Genomic DNA, 19844 nt, shown 5'->3' with positions numbered 1-19844 from the left:
ATTTGGCCCGGGGTAACACTTGAATATTAAGCAGAAGCAATAACTACTAATTAAAAATGCAGATTGGCTGGGAGCACTAACGAGCAGCAGGCAGAATCTCTTCTCCCTTGGGAGGCAGAGGGAGGAGAAAAAGAGAGGAAGAGGAGGACGGGGGAGTCGTTGAAAGAGAGCAAAGCAAAAGTGTGTTGAAGATGGGGGGGGGGGATGAGGAGGCGTAGAAGATGAGGAGGGGGGGGGAACAAACAAGGAGAATAAATAAAAAGGAATGAGACAGATGCACACGTCTCCTCCGTAATCCATCCCTCTCTACCCCCTTTTTCCTCCTCCATCGTCTGTGCCCGTTTCCTTTGACTGCAGAAAACAGAGGGCGTCGTGGGACGACGGCTGTTTCACTTCCAGTCATCTCAACAGCTCACACTAACACCTCTCACCTACAGGGCGGTGTTTTTGAGTGCACGACTCCAACAGCTTTACTCCCCAAACTGATGACAATTAACAAAAAAAAAAGGGGGGTGAAAAAAGAAAAACATTCATGAATAAAAATTTAATCTAAACTTATCTACTATTGCATTATTCATGCCCTTTCCTTGCTCATTTCATGGGTTTAGTTTGTTGTATAATACTGTGAGCAGCAAAGTGCTGAGTTCTGTGACTGAAGTGAGGCTCAGCATGAGATCAGATGCAGAATAGGGGGGGGGGGGGGGGGGGAAATAGAAAATAAGTCAGGCCGTGGACAAACGGAAATGGTGCGAGCACGTCCCTCGAGCGTGCACAAAGGAAGGAACTGCTAACGTATGTGTGCATGGCGAAGAGTTTCACTGGGGGCACTTGTACCTGCCACAAACGTGTGGCAGGATGCTGTGTCCATCTGCATCTGTTTCTCAGGCTCCAGCCCCCTTTCTTAGTTTAGAACTTCAAAACCATTTTTCCTCCTCAGAGGATCCTTTCCTTCACTGTCATAGATATGTATCCATTCACTTCTTCTTATAATCTTCACAGAAAAAAATAAACTTAAAGGTAAAGATTTTGCCACAGGATGGAGAGAGTGCAAAAACACGGGGAAGATGAGGTGAAGGGAGAAGAAAAAAGCAGGAGGAGAGTCCCAGGAGCTCAGGTGGCTCAGCCCTGGGCAGAACAGCGGGAAATGGCTGAGGAGCTGCGCCTGATGCAACACTCTTCATTTTCGTGTCATGACGGCGAAGAGAGCTGCAATGGCATTCTGGCATTCACTCTGACCGCTTCAGACAACAGAGCAACCTGTTCTAGGAATCAAACTGGAACAAGGTGGAGTTTGTGGGCCGTGGCTCCAGTTTCTGCTGTCCAGGCCGCAGGAGGTGGCAGGCAGGAGGAAACATGTTTACCTGGCCACTCCACCTCAGAGACTGACAGCGAGGGAGTTCGGAGAGAGCTCAGGTGCTCAACCGGGGGCCCTTGGGGACCCTCCGTGCCTTTCGAATGTTCCTGACGCCTATCCTTTCCACACAATTAGCCTGCGCGTAACTAACGCACGCAGGTCTGCTAATGGCAACGGCTAGTTAATGAGCTGGACTCGAGAGGGAGGAGGAGCGCTCGCAAAATCAAGAGAAAAGAAAAATAAAACAATTAAAAAAATAGAGTCCCTAATTAGCAACCTGCCACCTTCTTCAGCATCGTCCACGCTCTTACCTGATTTGTCGGGTTCTGTCTTCACACTCATGCCAAGCTCCTCCCCCCAGGCTTGGTTCCTGGCTGTTCCTCTCCGCAGCTCAATGAAGCCGGCAAGGGTGGGCCCCGGCCCACTCTTGCCGGTGTGCTGGTGCCTGGCTCGGCTGGCGGGTGAGGGTGGGGTGGCGCTGATGCCCGTGGCTTGGCTTCTGGAGCCGCAGCCGCCCTGCTTGTGCTGGATGAACGCCAGAATGTGGGCCAGTGGGAAGGCCTTGTTGCACTGGCCACAGGTGAGGAGGTCGCGACCTTCGTCAGGGGCGTGCATCGGCGGAGGAGCATGACTGTGGGGATCACCTGATGAGTGTGAGCCATCCTCAAAAACAGTGGTGTCTGGGGCAAGAAAGATATAAACTGTTAACAGATCAGATGACTTTATAGCAAATCCTGCCTCAAATAGAATTTTTTAAAATTTTTATTTGCTTTAGTTGAGAGTAGAATGACCAATTATAGGGTTTAAGACAAACAGTGTTTGAATATATAACATATAAAACCATCTTTGCACAGTAAATGGATGAAAAAAAAAATCCCCACAACAGTAATACAGTTACTACTTTGTTAGACAACACTTGAAAAATGTCATTCTTTTTGAGACTTTGATTTTGGTGCTTAAATCTTTTTGGTGAAAACTGCAAAGGTGCTGAAGTTCACAGGAAGAGTCCCTCTCAAATCAGAAGTAGACAGTTGGTTTTCAGTTCATGTGGACATCTGCATGGAGGTGCAGTGTTGACCTAAAAGACAACAGCCAACAGGCACAGGGATTGAAAGTGCTAGTTTCAGTCAACGAGGCCAATATGCTCAGTCAACAGTGACCACTTCCTTTAACCGGTTACAGATCTGCCGGCTCTGGGTGCAGACAGGGGAGCCCATGGTCCACCTCCAGTAGAAACCTGCGTGTCCTGTTCAAGCGACCCACTGCAGCATGAGTGCAGGAATGACTGCACCACTGTCCCGAGATCACAGTCGAGACTTGCACCTTTTCACTCAAAGGGAAATGTTGCCTTACAAGCCACAGGCAGCGGGAGTTTCTCAACAGGAAGTGGATTGCAGTAAAAGAGAAAACAAGTGACTGAAGGTGTTCAAGATAAGAGGAGACCTGCTGTTGAACATGTGCTGCATCAGATTTAACATAAACGCAACTTGATCATTCTTATGTGGCTTATATGCAGCCTCTAATTGCAAGCAGTGATACCGCGAAATGGCAGGTAGGAGGAGGAGGCAGAGAAGGAGGGATGCGTGAGTGTGGAGAGGGTCAGGAGTGTGTTGCTCAAGGGCTACACCTTGACGCCTGTGCAGGATCCACCTGCCCAGGCTGTGCAGGCCGCACACAGGACAGGTACAGACAGTACAGTCTGAAGTCGGATCTCGCCAGTTGTTACTCAAAAATGTCACCTTTCCTGTTTCAGGGGCGCGCTGTTTGTGCAGACTTGCAAGGCGCGGTTAGGCACGCGCGCGAGCGCACACACGCACACAACACAGTGTTGAGTCAGGGCCTGTGGTCACAGCAGACATGCACCACTGGGCTCTTCAGTGGAGAACTGTATAAAAAAAAAATGCCGCGCAACTTTCTGTACCCGTTTTCTGTCGGAGCTGCTCTCCATGATATAATACATCAACAGAAGCGACGTTTGTTTGGATGCAGGAGGAATTTCACCCCCCAGTTAGGGATTTATCTCCTTTAAAGTCCACTCATACTTATGAGACGCCACAGGAGCAGGACCCAAAAGTCCCAAAGGTTTGAAGAGTAAAAGCACCGACAGAGAAACTTGATCCATCCTGGATGGCTTCATGATCCTCGTGTTTGGACCTGCAGCCGCTGAGGCCAGTAAACCGGTCCTCCCTCTGCGCTCATCAGGACACCAGCAGCTCCTCTTCAAATATTTGTTTGTGAAGTCCTCACACCGGATCAGAGAAAGATCCACGCAAACCTAGTACTTCGCCTTGGAAGATATGTATTTTTTTAAAATCTACGTGTCTATTTAAAGCCCACGATGAAGAACCACGCGCAAAACAAACAAACAAGTAAAACAAAACAGCCCCCCAGCGTGTTTTCTCCCGGCGTGTCCATGCGCCGCTTACCTTGAATTGCGCTCAGGTGCTGCGGTCTGCTTCCAAGTTTGCGCCTGGACATCGCGTCGTGCGTTTGGCACCGTTGGGTCCAGAACCCCAAAACAGACCCGGTCCAGCTCTTCCTCCTCCGTGAAGCGGTCCGAAAGCTGAGCACCGGGGACGGACTGATAAGACTTGCTGGCCTTCGCCAGGACTCGCTCTGCGCAGAGAAGGCAGCGTTCAAGTTCACGCTTCTTCCCCCGCAGCGAGCGGAGGGCAAAAGGGGGCATGGGCGACTGAGAGCACCGCCCGCGCCAACCACCCAGACTCCGCCCCCTTTTAGGTAAAACACTTGCTTCTGCCACTTATAGTTGATGCACGGGGGGAGGGGGGGGTCTGCAACTGTCCGCCTCTTTTTTTTCTGTGATGTTGAAAATCACCTAGTTCCCCCTCCACACCTCAGAGGAACTACCGCTCCGCTTTTTCCACAGGTGTCTCGACAACAACCGGAACCAGGGTGACATTCATTTCTGCTTTTCTCGCTGACCAGATGCGGCTCTTGTTTAAGTATGAGGCCACATACTTCAGCAGCGAGAAGCAGAAAACTCCCGCGAGCCGCTTGACTTTACGAGCGCTCCCAGAGCAAGAGGCGCCAAATGAGCGCAGAGGGTTTGTCGCCACCCAATGGTGGAAATAAGGTACTGAAACTCTGGAAACCTGTCAGCTCGAGCAACCATTTACAAAATGACTTAAAAACTGTTTTGAGGGCATTATATTATTATTATACATTGAATAATTAACGAAAGACCAGCTTCATAATTTCAAATCAACTTTTATTTGTCAATCGTTATTGTACATTGACATTAGTGAGAACAAAAGTTCTTTCTTTGTAAACCAGCTGAGGACAGAGTACAAAACTCACTCTAAACAGTTCCATTATGACACACATATGACCGGTTAAAAGGGGGTTTAGCTCTTGTTGCTGAAATGCAAAAGTGTCATCATGTCAGTAAATAACCAGGCAAATCTTTTCTGTATTGTTTGAACAGAAGAAATGTTTTCAAGGGAAGTATGCAGAAGAAAAATCAAGCAAGCATGAATGGGGTGGAGAAAGTGAGAAGTCTTTGCAAGATCAAGCAAAATGTGAAGAGGGGGAGAAGCTTCACTAAGGCCACAAAACTGTAATCAATGGATCTAATGAATCACAGCTAAGTGTTTATGCTTTGTAAATGTAATTTCAGGTGTCCGTCTTCCATTTTTCAATTTATTGATGAGACACAGTCACTGATTTTCCATGCAATAGGCTGCTGCTTGAACAGGATATTAGGGACTGCAGGTTCCATCGGATGAGCTGCTTTTTCCACCAAGTGTTTCAGTATCTGTAATATGGACTTCGTGACCGAGACCGAGACTGAGATCGTGACCTTGACCTCCTGAGGGAAAAAAATTGGAAAAGGGAAAAAAAGAAAAAAATCACTCTACAATATGCATGAAATAATGGTCATAAAATGTATAAAGACAAACTATATTGATGAATTGGAGACTGAATTATTACAATAAACTCTTGACATCTGGTATTACAAACTGGAAAACAAAACCGATCAGAAAAAAGTCAGAAATTCCAATTGGACTTAAAGTATGCAAGCCTATCATAATTTGAACCTATCTAACTTTTAAACCTTTTTTAAAGCAGTTGCTCCTTTAGAATTACCATTAAAGGGCCTATAGCATCCAATGGTGGATGTGGACATTGTGCATATAAAATTAAAGCTTTTTGCCGATCACCGCTAACTCCGTGGAGAAAGTGCGCGTTAGTCTGGGGGTGGAGCTGGCAGTGCAGACTCTTCCTGGAAGGGGCGGTTCTTCACCGGTCTATGTCACAATGTGAGAACCCGCTTGTTCGTGGATATTGGGAGGGGCTGGTGCTCAGAGTGCAGGTTTTTAGATGGGTGAACGGATCAAAATACCACTTTGGGGTTACTTATAGGGAGGAATATACTATATAATACACTTTCAAGCTCAAAAAGTTTAATTATGCATGTGTATAGGGTCTTTAAAGGATCGATTCCATTTGATTTGTCTATTTTCAACTCATCCCCAGGATGCATTGTATTAACTTCCTTCTGCATAAAAAACTTTTGGGATGTAATAAGATTGAGAGCATGAATCGGCAGCAGCTGTTTTAACATTTTGCTGGTTACCCGTCTTACCTGTAAAAGTGCTGGATTTTTGTCAAGAGCTTTGCTTTATTGCTATTTGAGTGTAAGTTTATTCTTATTCTGTGCTCCGCTTGACTTAAACTTTCAGATAGTTGGAAAAAACACTGATTTGTTGGCATCTACTTTAAAGCTGGATGAATTGGATGCATTACTACTGACGAGTGGCGGCAAATTTGTCATAAATTGAAAAGTTCACACTCAAGAGGGATTTCAACCACAGGCAAGATGCAAATTAAGGAGTAAAGTTTCAGGAACAAATAAGGATTTGGCCTTTTTTTTTGTCCAAGAATATTTCTCTCGCACGCCAAGGCCAACCTGTGTGAGGGGAAGGTATGCAGCTCAAGCATATCTTGAGGCACTTCTTCTGGGACGCAGTGCATCGACATATATAGAGGAAAATGCAAACGCTCAGCGTTTTTTTGGAACCGTGTAGATTCTTGTGGTTTCTCACATACCTTCTGTGTGAGTTGTGCTCTCGACCTGAGGGACAGAAGATGGACTAAGAGTGAAACAAAATATACGACTAAACAAAGCTCGATAAAAAGCAGAAATCAAACCAATGAAATGTAGACATTTTTATATTTTAATCTACAAAAGCAAGTCTTCAAACTAAAGGTCCAAACAGGTGTTGAGAAATTTCAGCCTTACCATATTTGGAAGGAGACGGCGAGCTGCTCTGCCGCCCGTACTGTCTTTCCCATTCGTCCCTTTCTTTCTCACGGCGCTCGCGTTCCCTGAATGTAGAGTCGCTGGGTCAGACATTGCAAAACACAATCGAAACAAGCCAGCACAACGCGCGGCCTTACTTCATGCGTATCTTGCGTGCCATGGCTCGCAGCTCTCCTTCTCGCTCCTGTAAAACAAACAGCGCCAATGAAGAGAAATGCAGGACTTTGGAAAGGTGCTTCTGGATTTGATTCAGAGGAAAACAAACCTGTCGCTTGTGTTCCTGCTGCTGGATCTTCTCCTGAGCAGCCTTCTTATCCGCCTTGGCTGCAAAGTGGGAGGAAGAAACAAACAAACAGCAAAGATGTGAAACTCAGACAAAAGGAGCTTTCATCTTCTGCAATCGAACATTTCATCACTTTTACGCGACCAAATGCTTCTTTTCAAAAGATGTGACTTTTTCTAACTTGTGCAACTGTTGGACAGGAATTAGCTGCACTCACATTGCTTGTTGAGCGCTTTCTGCATTCGTAGCTTGAGCTTCTCCTGAGGGGTCAGCTTGGGCTGCAATCAGGACAACAATGTTAGGACGACATTTCACAGCCCAACACAAGTGTTCGTGTGTGTTTGTGCCATTTTACAAATTCGATACCCTCGTCTTTACGGACAGTAACTGGTGGAGATGATAAAAAATAAATAAGTGAAAGAACAAAGTGAATACTGTTTGTTGAGTCAACACACAGGCTGCAAGTGGACGGACAAACTTGCAGCTGCTGCGGGACACTTTAAGACAGGATCCAGTCACATGAACCTCCACACAATGTGCGGGCTCACATAATACTGTCAGAGGTAACAGTGAGCAGCACGGTGGAGGAGCGAGAGCTGGTCAAAATGAAACAGGAGCAAGTTCAGGTCCAGCAAGTTTCGGAAAGTTCAGAAAGAGCCGGTGGCGTTTTGTCACAGACACGCCCAGCGATGGTCTGTTCAGACCCGGCCAGGCAAGAAAAACTGCAGGTCACAACACTGCAGGTACGCTCGAAGCACGCAAGTTCCTGGATGTGTGCAACCCGTTTTTCTTTGGAAGTGAAGTGAGAATAACAAGCACCAAGCAGGCAAGGAAACAGTTGAAGCTGTTCAACAATCTGGACCCAAATACCAACAATTGAGTTCCTTTGATCAAGAGCTTTTTCGACACACTCTTTAAGCTTTTTTATATTTTTGAGAGTCAAGTAAAAATCCTAAATCTTTACATTTTACTATCCAATAAGTCATAACAGAACTGCTGCTTGTAGCAACAAGTCCGAATGCCTCTCTGAAGTACCCTTCAGGGACGGATCTAACTTTGGTCTACAGAAAAGAAGAAAAAAAAAGATCCCGATTTATCAAAACCAAAACGCAAACCATTTGCTTTGAAGAGCAACAATTTCTATTCTTTAAAGTTTGAATTTAAGTTTTCAAGTGTTGCTATTTGAATACTGCATCCATGGAGGCACTAAACAGAAAAGTGGCTCTTTTTATAGTTGTGTCCTACTTAAACTGAGTCACATGACCTAATAAATGGTCGTTTCCTCTATGCTGTGATGAGCAACATACTCATCAATCTGAAGGCATTGATTTTTGCTAACTTCATCCTGTTGAATTGGCGTGTTTGAGCAGGTTTTACAAATGACTGCCTTTCAGGACGTCATGTCCACTCTTAACAGGGGGGTGCTTGTTCTGGTACATGGGTGTGTTCAGAGCAGAGGTTACGTCCTGAAATGTGATAACATGACACTGCCTTGTGAGTGCTTAAGTATCTGCTGTTAGCGTACACCTGTACCTCTGAGACACCGTCCTGCAGCGCCGCTGACCCTCCTCACAACAGAAATGAACTTCTCTGATGGTCAACATACCTGCATATCCTCACCTAGTCCAGTTTTGATTCATTAATGCAGACTCCTAGAAAATCCAGTAAGCTACGTTCATATTACCACATTTTGCTAAAATCATTGTTATGAGTTTTTGCTGAAGGTGAAGCTTTAAAGTCGTTTGTGAATCTACACTAGGGCTTCAAGATCTAAAGCACATAAATAGCAAACAAACATTCATCAACACAATAAAAACAGGCTTCAAGAAGGAGCTAAATGCACATTCATGCAGAAAAGTGGGAGCCTTAAAGTTCTCATTAGTCACTTCACAAATAAATAGTCACTTTATGTCCATTTTGTGGGAGAGAGAGAGAGAAAAAAAAGGCAATCGTTTTGTCTTTGTGGAAAACAATGGCTAAATTCATTCCAGTTTGATGGAAAACCATGTCAGCCTGTCAGGGATGTGGAGGCGTAGGCTTTAACAAGAAACCCAGATAGATCAAATTCTTACTGACTTTGGCAGCTCCCGTCTCTTTACCACCCGGAGTGTCAGGCCTAAAAAAAACAAGGAAAATAATGCATCAGGCCAAAATGATGACTTCTGCTACATCATTAAAGAAGCTCTTCAACCCCTTGACGCATACTGATACAAATATGTATCAAACCACTTGGTCTACAAAAGTACCTTAAAGACCCACTTTGATGAAAATCGTGGGTTTGGTGTTTTTAACATATTCTAGAGGCATTTTTCTAATGATGAAGGACATGTATAAAGAAATTTAAGTTCATTTGAGTTTTTTTTTTTTTTTACAAATCATGAATCAGGAGCAGCAGAAATGTCGTTGGAAAAAGCTTGTAGTTGTTCCATAGACGCTACAATCGGTGGGCCACAAGCTCTCTGCTCCATTCTGATGCATCCACTTGTAGACAAATAGATCAATGAATGTCTTTGTTTTCTTCGTCTAAAATGGTATTTGGATTGACTGGATAGCTCTGATTTTGCTCGCCATTTTTGTTGTACTGGAAATGTTAGCTTGGGGTTGGGAGGGGCTGTAAGCTAGTGGGAGAGCACGTAAACAGATGGATGATGGGAAGGGGCGGGCTTACTCTATGTCAACAGTCCACAACTCAGTGGCAAATTTCTAATGAACTACTGGTGCTCTGCAGAAACTATGACAGGTTTTTTTTTTTTTTTTTTTTTGGCTAACAACGGCATAATCATAATGAAAAATCCACTGGGAACATTTTGACAAAGATGAAAAAACATGTTTGAGTGGGCCTACATTGCAGCATCTACTTGAAAGCAAAACCACAAGTGATTTTTTTTTTAAATAGCTGGAAATTAATTCAAAGGGTTAAAACATTCACATTTAGTTGAAGTTTAAACTTTATTTAAATGAAGTATATTAATGTAGAAGCTACGTGAAGTCGATATTCAAGGATTTTCTGACTCTAGCAACACTTTGTTATTTTCAAGCCACAAAGACGTGCAAACAGTCAAGCTTACTTTAAAAACATGAGGCTCTGGAGGTAAAAAAAAAAATCAATAACTAAGAGGTGAAAGCTCATTAAAATTCTGTTTTTTGTCTTAAGTTTTTTTCTATCTAAAAGTTTTATTTTGTAAGATTTTCTAACTGCAGCCAGATGAAATTTCTGGTAATAGAGAATACATGGCTCAATAAAACTAAGGGGAAACTCTTAAATAATAGACGCATCAACTTAGAATATTAGGTAGCAGAAAGGGTTTGTAGATTAGTTGTAATAGTTTACGAGTTACAATACATTAAAGATAAGTGAGACTAAAATAGCATAAAAAGCATGCATTTCTTTAACATGAATGTACAGAAGGAAAAGTGCGGAAGAGTCTGCTTGTTAAACCCAAACAAAAGTGACTTATTTTTCAAAGTAAATGAGTCAGATCAGCTGATCTTCTCACTACCAGCTCTTCACATCATTTAGGAGCGTGGTAAACGTGTAAAAAACACCCCCAGCGGATTTCACGTCCTCTTACTTTCTCAGTTTGTCAGAGACAGCAGTGGCAGCAGGCTGGGATACTCTGTGAGCAGGGGAGGGGCTGTGGGCTGGTCGGGTGGGAGACTGAGAGGGGCTGCAGCTGCGACTGCGACTATGACTGCGACTTTGATTGCGACTATCTCCACGGCGATATCCTCTACTGCTCTGGCCCCCTCGGCGTGAGCTGCTTCTCCGCCGTGAGCTGGATCGAGATCTGGCAGAAGACACAGGAATCTTAATGCAATTTTGTTAGAACAGAAGATTTTAATGAATATTTAGTCATATATCCAACCTGGTTCGTCTGCGTGCCGAGTATCGTCTCCTGTCCCTATCCCGGTCCCGGTTCCTGTCATTGGACCGGGATCTCGTTCGGTCACGTCTCCTATAGGAGCCGTTGCCCCCTCTGCCTCTCGAGTAAGATCTGGAACGCCGTCTCGACCGCGAGCGACTCCGGGAGCGACGCCCATCCCTTCTCCCACGCCCTCGTCTGGCTCGACGTGAACGAGAAGATGAGCAAGATGAGGACCGAGATGATGAGCGGGAGGAGGAGGAAGGGGAACGACTGGAGGATGACTTTCGCCTCCTAAACAAACAGACAAAAAGTCTTTAGTAAAGATACCAGCTTAAAACCTAGCCTTAGCCTTTTTTTTGCTACAGTATTTAGTAGTGATACTTGCACTGCCACATGTGACATCAACTGAGCGTCAGCTACACACACTTTCTTTGCATATTTCATTACAAGCACAGGCTCTTCAGCAGAAGTTTCCTCACTTATCACCTCTTCAACCACAAAACTCCACCAGTATTCTTGATGCACCAAAGCTGTGGTCATATCAATGATTAGAAAACAACCAAGAGGAGGGAAAGTTACCGACCGGGAGCCCCTGTTATGACCTGCAGAGTGCTGCAAGCTGGAGGGGGCGTGGCCAGAGTGAGAGGTGGCAGTTTGAGCCGCCGCAGCAGCTTCATCATCGCTGCCTCCAAAGCTGGTGATGAAGGTGATCTTCTCTGGACCAGGGGTACGAGAACGTGACCGGGACTCAGAGCTGGACTCGGACTCTGGGCTGACCAGAAAATGGACATACGTGCTCAGGTTTACACACAACTAGAGAGTAAAAGAAAATAAAAGGAGGAAATAGCCAAACCTTTAGGTCACCACTCACCGTTTGTATGGATCATATGTTGGACTGTCTCTTCTGGCATAACTGAAATGTGAAAAAGTAAAAACAAAGGTGTCATTGTACAGTTTACATGAAAAAGGGAAACATCAAAACGGAACACCAGCTAACTTACCTCGGTGGGCTAATCTGTCTACCTTTCAGGCGTTTCTCTCTAAACTCTCTCCTCTGTCTGCGAGAGCGACGTCCCTGAAGAGGAAGAAGAAAATAATGTAAACACAAAACCACAAACGAGCACAATTTGACATTGAGGCTGCAACACTTTGTTACCATAATGTCGATATTTGTCAAAACAAATGTATAAATCTGATGTGTCATAATGCATAAACTTGTTATGCAAATGCTGTATTAGAAGTTGGATTTGGTTTTCTCTGTGCTCCTTTTCCTCACAATCGTCTGCTCCATCTTCCTGTTACTGTCAATATATTGAATTGCCCACACCAGGTTGATAAAAGAAGGGAATTAGGGGTGAAAAGCATCACAAAACTCACAGTTTGGATCGTGTCAAACTTTTAGAGTCACGGTTCGGATCACTTTTTCGGATCAGTAAAAAGGACAAAGACTAGGATAAAAGTTAATTTAATTTTTGAAAAGCTTCAAACCATATGTATTTTATAAATCACATGTTTAGTACTTTAAAACACACGAACATATAGATAACATTAAACCATTTGCCCATTGAGGCCTGTTTATAAAAAAAAATACAAATTTAGCTCTGAACTCAAGATACTAATTTTTTTTTAGATATATATGGACAGTAAAGTCTTCAAACTGGGTCACAGAGACATGAAAATACCGCTGAAGGCGGACGTTGTTCACAAGTCTCTGAATGCCGTCTTGTATGCGGGAATGGAGATGTGATTACAGACAACTTTGTAGAGCTCTTCAAAATAAACAAACTGGATCCCTCAACTCTTTCCGTGTCTTTTGGAATGAGGGTAAGAAAAGCTTTTGATGGTAGCTCCTCCCACAGGCAGCAGGACCATCAGGTTTATTAAACCTCTTTAGGACAAGTGGCAAGTAGTGACTTTGACGCATGTCATCAAAAATGCGGTGGACGTGAATTTGACAAGCTAATTGCGTTCAGTGAAATGATGCATGGGAAGTGGGGGCAATCCGTGGCACACGTGTGTGCCGAACCGTGACTAGTCACCCTAATGGGAATACTCTCTGTACGCAACTTTGAGCTCTATGACTGTTGATCATGAAGATTTAAGAATCTGTAGTAAGTTAAACTGTCGCTATACGGCATTACCTCTTCATTTAGTTATGTAAATGTGAGAAAACATCTGAAACTTCATGCATTAGCTTTCTTAGAAACGCAGCAAATTTGCATTTCTAAGGACCACACACACACTCATATTCAAAGACAAATGCCTATAAGAATGTGAAGCAAAAATAAACATGAATATAGAATAAATACTGAGTGTTTGTTCTATGTGATTATCCTCTGTTTTCTTTAGCCAGTTATTTCAACATGTGGAAGACGTGCTCAAAACGCATAAAGAAATGAGGCTTTCTGATATTTTTCTGACCTGAATCCTGTGAAATAAATGTTAGAAGACACCTAGACCTTGCACTAATCTCTCCACACACACACATACTATAAAACCTTTTAGATAAAACCAAGGAACAAAACAAATTTAAATTGAGAAAAATGAAACGCAAACTCTTGGATCTGGTTTTTATGCAAAGCTTGAGTTAAAAAAAGAAACTAAAAATCTAAACCAGATATTTTTTCCTGATGCATCATATAAACTGATGTAGTTTGATGAATCGCAACTGAAAGTGAAGATATAATCAGCAGATTGGTGGTTTGGCTGCAGCCCCAGCTGAGATGAGGATTCTTACCGAGTACATGGCCTTCTCTGCCTCCAGGGCTTTGGCGTGTTTGATAGCCTCCACTTCCTCCTTGTCTTTCTTTAACATCCTTTTGAAATATCCAGTGTTTACATTACACATATAAATAAATCTGTCATCACAACTTAAAGAAACATTAGTGTGTATCAAACATTTTTAGCTGGCAATGCCTGCTGCAAATATGCAGTCATTTATTAATAGCACTTGGAGATTTTTAAAATTACTTTGCTCAATTCAGCAATGGTTTCAACAAACTGCACTGAATGTTTTGCCAAACTTCATTCGGTTCTTTTAAAATGATATTTCTGTCAAACAAATATACGGAGCAGCAGAGCTGCTTTTGTTCCAAAAATGTCGGCTTCGTGTTACCTGACAAAGTCGCCGTCAGCCATTCCGTACGAAGTTGCCATTTTGCTTAGGTCAGCTAGCTGCTCCTGGTTCAGCTCATCAACATCCACCTCCACATCTGGGCAATGACGGCAAATAGTTTTTAGCAAAACGCTCAAGCTCATCTTTAACATACTATATGCATTTAGGAAATTTCTTTGGAAATCGCAATAAAACAGAAGCTAATTTAAACCAAAGGCAAACTGTGTGTGGCCTGTCATGTTGAGTTTATCACAAAGATACTCTGTAAACACATCAAAAAAATAAAAAACATACAAGTAAGTGATAGGCCGATACATTTTTTCTGGCCGATAGCCGAAATTTGACGATAGTTTACATGAAGATAATGATGATAAATAATAATAATAATAACCTCAAATGATTATATTACCGTTACATTTTTATTTGGTTTCCTAATATATTTTTCAAACCAGATTAAGATCCTTTAACTGCAAGAATTTGTTTTCACTGGTGCAAAGTTTTGAACCATTTTTTCCCTCTCTGACTATGAATGCTTTTTCATTTTGTTTTGTCTTCATTTCTGTTTTCTTCTGACTTGTTAAGTTCGTATTGTGTGTAACATGTTCACCGATGTCTGGGATGCCCTCGTCCTCCTCCGAGTCACTGTTCTCTGAGTTGTCCTCCTCTTTGTCTGAGTGCTGGTTGGGCTCTGGCACCGTGCTGTCTTCATACGTGTAACCAATAGTCACTCTTTTCTCCGCCAGTCTGGGGAAAAGTCAAAGAGTGTTTCTGAACACATGGCCAAATACTACTTCATGAAGAGAAAATGCCAAGAGACTGTGAACAAAGCACTTCACACACTTCTTCTTCTCCTCTTCGTTTGGTTTCGTCAGGCCTCCATAGAGCTCGTCCAGGTAGATCTGGTATAAACACTGCTCCTCTGAGACTATGAAAGAACAGCAGGGATTACAGAGCAGCACACAACAGCAAAGTATACCCACTGAGAGCCTGAGGCTTTATTTTAGTTTCACTATCACATGTGTAATGTGTCAACTTTAAGCATTTAATAATTGATCGCTTCATGTCTTTATTTAATAAAAGTACTCACTGCTGGCAAAGTCATTCTGTACCAAACCTCTGTAGCGCTCATAGTTGCACTTCCTCTCCTCCATCTCCTGCTCTGGGGTGCTGTGTGGGATGAAGAGCAGAAGGTTGTTGGTCACATAAAAACTCTTAACTCAGAGAGCAGACTTCTGTCAAGTAAAATGACATTTACAAGATCAAAATGAAAAGAGAAACTATTCAATAAGACAAATAATTACAAAATTGTAATAGTTTTATAAGGGTTACTGAGGTATAAAAGCAATTACTAAGTTAAAATGTGATTTTGGGGATGGGGGATGCTGGGGATGTAATGGGGCAAAACAAGGGAGACATGTTTGAGAAGCTAAAAAAAGAAACGTATAAATGCTCATTTGAATTCAACAATTTTGACATCTGATCGTTTTTAAATGCCTCAAATGTGTTGCTAGGAAAAAGAAAAGCTTTTTCTCCCACAGCTACAATTAGCAAAACATCCTAAATGTTTGTAGTAGGTTTAGGGGATGTCATCTGGACTTGGTTTAAAAACCAAGTCCAGATGACATCCCCTAAACCTACTACAATGGAACCAACCTGGATGAATAAGAGTCTTCATAGACATCCTAAATGTTTGAACATCCATGGTAAAAACTAGACCTTGCAACAGACTCATACTGTTTAGGGTGTACCCCACCCTCAGCAACAGTAGCTGGGTTGGCTACTGCAGTTCAGTGACAGTGACGCTACGTTCACACCGGGCTCAGGCGGCCACTGACAATGACAAGTCTATGTAAACAGCCGTAAATGCCCATTTTGGGTTTCTGCATTCAAAATCTCACATTGGCAAGTTGTTACAAACATTTTCAGGCTCTGCGTACAAAACGCGTTGAAAGTGAAGCCAGGTCAAACTTTGACCAATCCGGGACTTGGATTTGAATGGATGGTGTCCCTTTTAAATCACAGAAGTGCCAACTGTTAAAAAAAATTGATCATGGAGGAGAATTTAATATGCGGTTTGTGTCTGGGTAGATTTACATGACACCAAGTCTATCAAATTTTGGAATAGAGGTGTGAAAGAAAAAGTCTGGAGCAAAAATCCAGAGATTTTCACCACTTCGACATTTAACACCAATCCTCTTCAACAGTAGGTGGTGGACATGCGCTAGTAAACAGTAGAAAAAGAAAAATAAGAAGATGCCCCTCCCTACTGGTCCAGTGTGAACACCACTGCGTTCAAGAAACCGCAATTAGTGCGTTCCTGAACGCGAGTCAAGTGCCCAGTGTGTCCGTAATTTGAAATGGGAGTCAGCTGGTTCTGAAAATTGATGGATGGATAGTAAAAACTGAACTAAAACCAAAATATAAATCCCAGGTCACATACGACACTCAAAAAGGTCAGAAAGTGAGTTTTCAACTTACGATGTGCTCAGCAGAGGGGGGGTGTAGGTGGGGATGTAGTCCAAATGTGCCCGAACATCAAATCTGTCGATCATGTTGTTGGCATCTCCTTGCCATGGCATCCTTCAGAAAGATCATGATATAAACATCAACACCGCACTAAAAGCACTTTGTTTAAAGGAGACTGTCAGAAGCTTCTCACATGTTTGCAGGGCTTTCTGCAGCCAGCGCCACAGCAGGATCCAGGTGAATCTTGTAGGCTCTGCCATGAACCTGCAGAAACTGAGCTGGATCTTTTTTCTGCAAAGACGGGACAAACAGGAGCCCACTATGAATAAATGGTGTATCAAAGAATAAAGTGTACAATTGTTGCTTATAATTTAAATGTTTATTTATTTAATAAAACATGCAAGGAAACTCTAAATTTAGATCTACATTGAGATTATATGACATATTCACGTTGCCAAAGAGATGCATTGTTGAAGCAACAACATCATCTGTCAAATGTAAAACCTCTTACTATTTTCTCATAGTACTCTCGCCGGCGTTCACCACGGCGCTTATAGTCGACCATCATACCCCGAAGCTTGCGCTCATGTTTGCGGGCCTCTTGCCACATGACGGCACCGCTTGGGGTGGGGGCACGGCGGGGCACGGCTGCTGCACAGAGGACAACAACGAAGAAACGTGAAAAACTAGGACGAACAAACAAGCAGATGGAGCAGGAAAATAATTCAAGATCTCGCATTTCTATGAAGTGTATTTCCAGAAAACTACCTCTACTTACAGTAAACTGTGAAGGACTGTTCTAAAAAAAAATTCTCTTCCTACCAGCTTTTTGAAAAATCCTGTCATCACAAAAACGAAGGAATTCAGTTACCATGCAAGATGCAACCACAACCAACAAAAGACCGTGTTTGTCTTAAGTTGGGTCAGAGAGCTGGCTGCTCCCTAGGTGACTCCCTAAGGGCATCTTTACAAAAACAATATCATGCATTAGCTGTCTGAAGTGACACAGGAAGGTTTTTTATAGCTGTTAGACAAAACATTATTGAAGACTTATTTTTCTGCCAACCTGTTGGCTAAAAAAGGGAAAGTAAGGTCCTTTTTTTGGGAATAAAACTTTAAAATTGTTTGGGAAAAAAATGTAATAAATGAGTTACTATTAATAAATTACGCTATTGATGATATTTCAAATAACTTGGAATTTAATGCTGTATATTAGCATATATATATATATATATATATATATATATTAATGTGCATGTAGGATTTTACGTTAGCAGCATATTTTTCATCTGTTGATCTTTGTTTCTGTGTAAATCACATCTTTGGTTTCTGGATGCTTCAGCCCAAACCCTGTTTTTGGAGTGTTGATTATTGTTTAAGTAGCAAAAATGTTTAAAGACTCAAATAAACTTTAAATAAAAATGAAATCCTTTTTTTTTTTAAATAAATGTGCATAATCCAAGCAGATTACTTAGTCATCCCATTTATCCACTATGACATCCTACTACAGAAAATTCAAAACAGAGATTCCCAATCCTGGAAACCTTCACAGAGACCCAATCACTGTCCAATGAACACGTCTGGAGAGCATCAAGAAAACCACCGAACAGAGTCTAACCCAACGGAACTGGCCTCTGTTCTTTACCTAACATGGATTTAAAAGAGCAAAATACCATGATGATGAGATGAGTTGATTCTGAGGTTAACTGCCCTGTTGCTCCTATTTGAATATTGCTACGTGCTAAAGGCAACTATTTGTTCGCCTGTGCAAACAAATAGTTGCACTGGCGAAAACCATTCAGGATGTAATGGACTCCAGATCTCCAATTTACTGTTATTATTAATTATTGTTTTTTCTTTTTCTCGACAGGAGCTAAATCGTCTATAAGTCATGAGCTAACCTAGCTAGCAGACCAACATTCGTGATTCCAGCTGCTCTTTTAAAACCACTAGGTTTAAATTATTGCGTCAATTATTGTGCACCACTGGCATAAAGAATAAAGTGTAAAATATAGCACTTGGTAAAGTAAACAGCGAGTAAAATACACACACGCTGGCCTAATTCATTGCGCATGCAGCCCGGGCCCTCTGTAGTGTTAGCACTAAGACGCTAGTAGTATATCATGACAGTTACATGACTTGTCTAGGTTTCAACATCATACATAAACAAATATTGGCACACGGCTACAGAACACACCGCCTTATGAATAGACTGCGTCTCAAAACGTACCTGTTTTAAAAAAGCCACCAACACAAACTAAAGTTGTTTTCGGTTAGCTAACGGCTAATGCAACGCAGTAATCCAACACGCCTCTTTCTGATTCAGCAGTGCGGGTTGTAGTACCGCTTATGTCCACTAGGGGCGGTGCCGTGTAGTCGAGTGTAAAAGCACGAAAAGAACGTGAAAAATACAACTTCCAGATACCAGTGTCCTCTATACGATGGAGTTTTAGGGCCACGGTGAGGAAAAAACATTCTGGCCAACGTGGCGAGATTAAAGTCGTCATGTCGAGAAAAAACTCGACACAAAGTTTCGAGAAAAAACTCGTTTTATCGAGATTAAAGTCGAAATAAAGTTTCGAGATTAAAGTCGCAATGTTGCAAAAGTAAATAGTCTTTCTAACTGAACATCTTATTGAGAATTTAAATTTTACATCTTAAAGTTTTTAGTTGAATTTGGGTAACAGGAAGGTTCCGCTATTCATTTTTATTGGAACAAAAAAAACGACTATAATAAAACTTATTTTTGAAATATTTGGCTCTAGTTGTGTCGGGTGCATGTGTTGTTTAGGTTTACATGAAAAGTAATGTATAAATAAAGTGGGCTGATTGTTTGGTCAATTGATTGATTAAAAATAAGTGGAACATTTTACTCAATAAAGTTGAACATAAATTATTAAAGTTAAACGTGAATTTTCTGTTTTTGTGTATATTTTTGCCCACACTATAAATGTGTTGATATTGAAACTATTGATAAAAGAAATATATCACATATACGCGTCTTTTTAATCGCCTATACTGTGTGTTATTGATTTTCATCCTGCATAACTGTTCGTACATGACACTTGTTGATTCAACTCTGTCAGTACTCTTTATAACCACTAGATGTCTCTGTAAGACAGCTTAAACGTCAACACAGACAGCCAGATGCTTCCTTCAGTAAACGATTTGGTAATACCATAAAAAAATGAAAACCAAAGAGACTATTTCAATAAATGTAATTTTCGGGGGAAAAATCCTTCTTTTTTTAAATAAACTCTGTAGCTCATGGCTATACATAAGGTCTGTATGCATTAATATTTTTATTTCTCTCTCTTTCCCATTAACATTTACTTTTGTTGTAGGCAAAGATGTTTTTCGTAAATAGTGTTTAGAGAAAAAAAACAACAAATAATTCTCTGACGTCAAACTGGATTACCTAAATGAAATACACTACTTTGATTTCAATAATATGGAACAAGCAATCTTTTGTTCCT

The 19844-nt window shown here is 42.0% G+C and overlaps 2 protein-coding genes across 3 annotated transcripts in view; both read right to left on the bottom strand.

The window, feature by feature from the left end:
- Positions 1 to 4053, bottom strand: part of LOC101161179 (B-cell lymphoma/leukemia 11A) — a 9939-nt gene extending 5886 nt beyond the window's left edge. Inside the window, exons 1-2 of the mRNA XM_023961863.1 lie at positions 3781 to 4053; positions 1666 to 2034 (exon numbers count right to left, since the gene is read on the bottom strand). Coding sequence (XP_023817631.1) covers positions 1666 to 2034; positions 3781 to 3832 — 421 coding nt within the window. The 5' untranslated portion in view covers positions 3833 to 4053. The remainder of the gene's footprint in view (positions 1 to 1665; positions 2035 to 3780) is intronic.
- A 513-nt stretch (positions 4054 to 4566) lies between these two features.
- On the bottom strand, positions 4567 to 18728 carry clasrp (CLK4 associating serine/arginine rich protein). 2 transcript variants are annotated; one of them, XR_909840.1, is made up of 21 exons: positions 18599 to 18713; positions 16880 to 17019; positions 16562 to 16659; positions 16381 to 16482; positions 14990 to 15069; positions 14743 to 14827; positions 14510 to 14646; positions 13903 to 13999; positions 13525 to 13603; positions 11789 to 11862; positions 11659 to 11700; positions 11371 to 11559; positions 10788 to 11078; positions 10494 to 10709; positions 8994 to 9037; positions 7139 to 7199; positions 6904 to 6962; positions 6776 to 6822; positions 6618 to 6703; positions 6425 to 6449; positions 4567 to 5183 (listed from the first exon to the last, which is right to left on the bottom strand). XR_909840.1 is itself a non-coding variant. In XM_004075383.3 (21 exons), the coding sequence occupies exons 2-21, from the start codon at positions 16976 to 16978 to the stop codon at positions 5123 to 5125; spliced, it is 1968 nt and encodes a 655-aa protein (XP_004075431.1). In that variant the 5' UTR covers positions 16979 to 17019; positions 18599 to 18728; the 3' UTR covers positions 4567 to 5122. The 2 variants fall into 2 exon arrangements, 1 of the variants encoding a protein (XP_004075431.1); XM_004075383.3 differs by having other exon boundaries at positions 8998 to 9037; positions 18599 to 18728.
- Between the last annotated feature and the right edge of the window lie 1116 nt (positions 18729 to 19844).

This window comes from Oryzias latipes, chromosome 13, assembly GCF_002234675.1.
Source record: "Oryzias latipes chromosome 13, ASM223467v1".
NCBI lineage: Eukaryota > Metazoa > Chordata > Actinopteri > Beloniformes > Adrianichthyidae > Oryzias > Oryzias latipes.
This window is presented reverse-complemented; position numbering and strand designations above follow the sequence as displayed.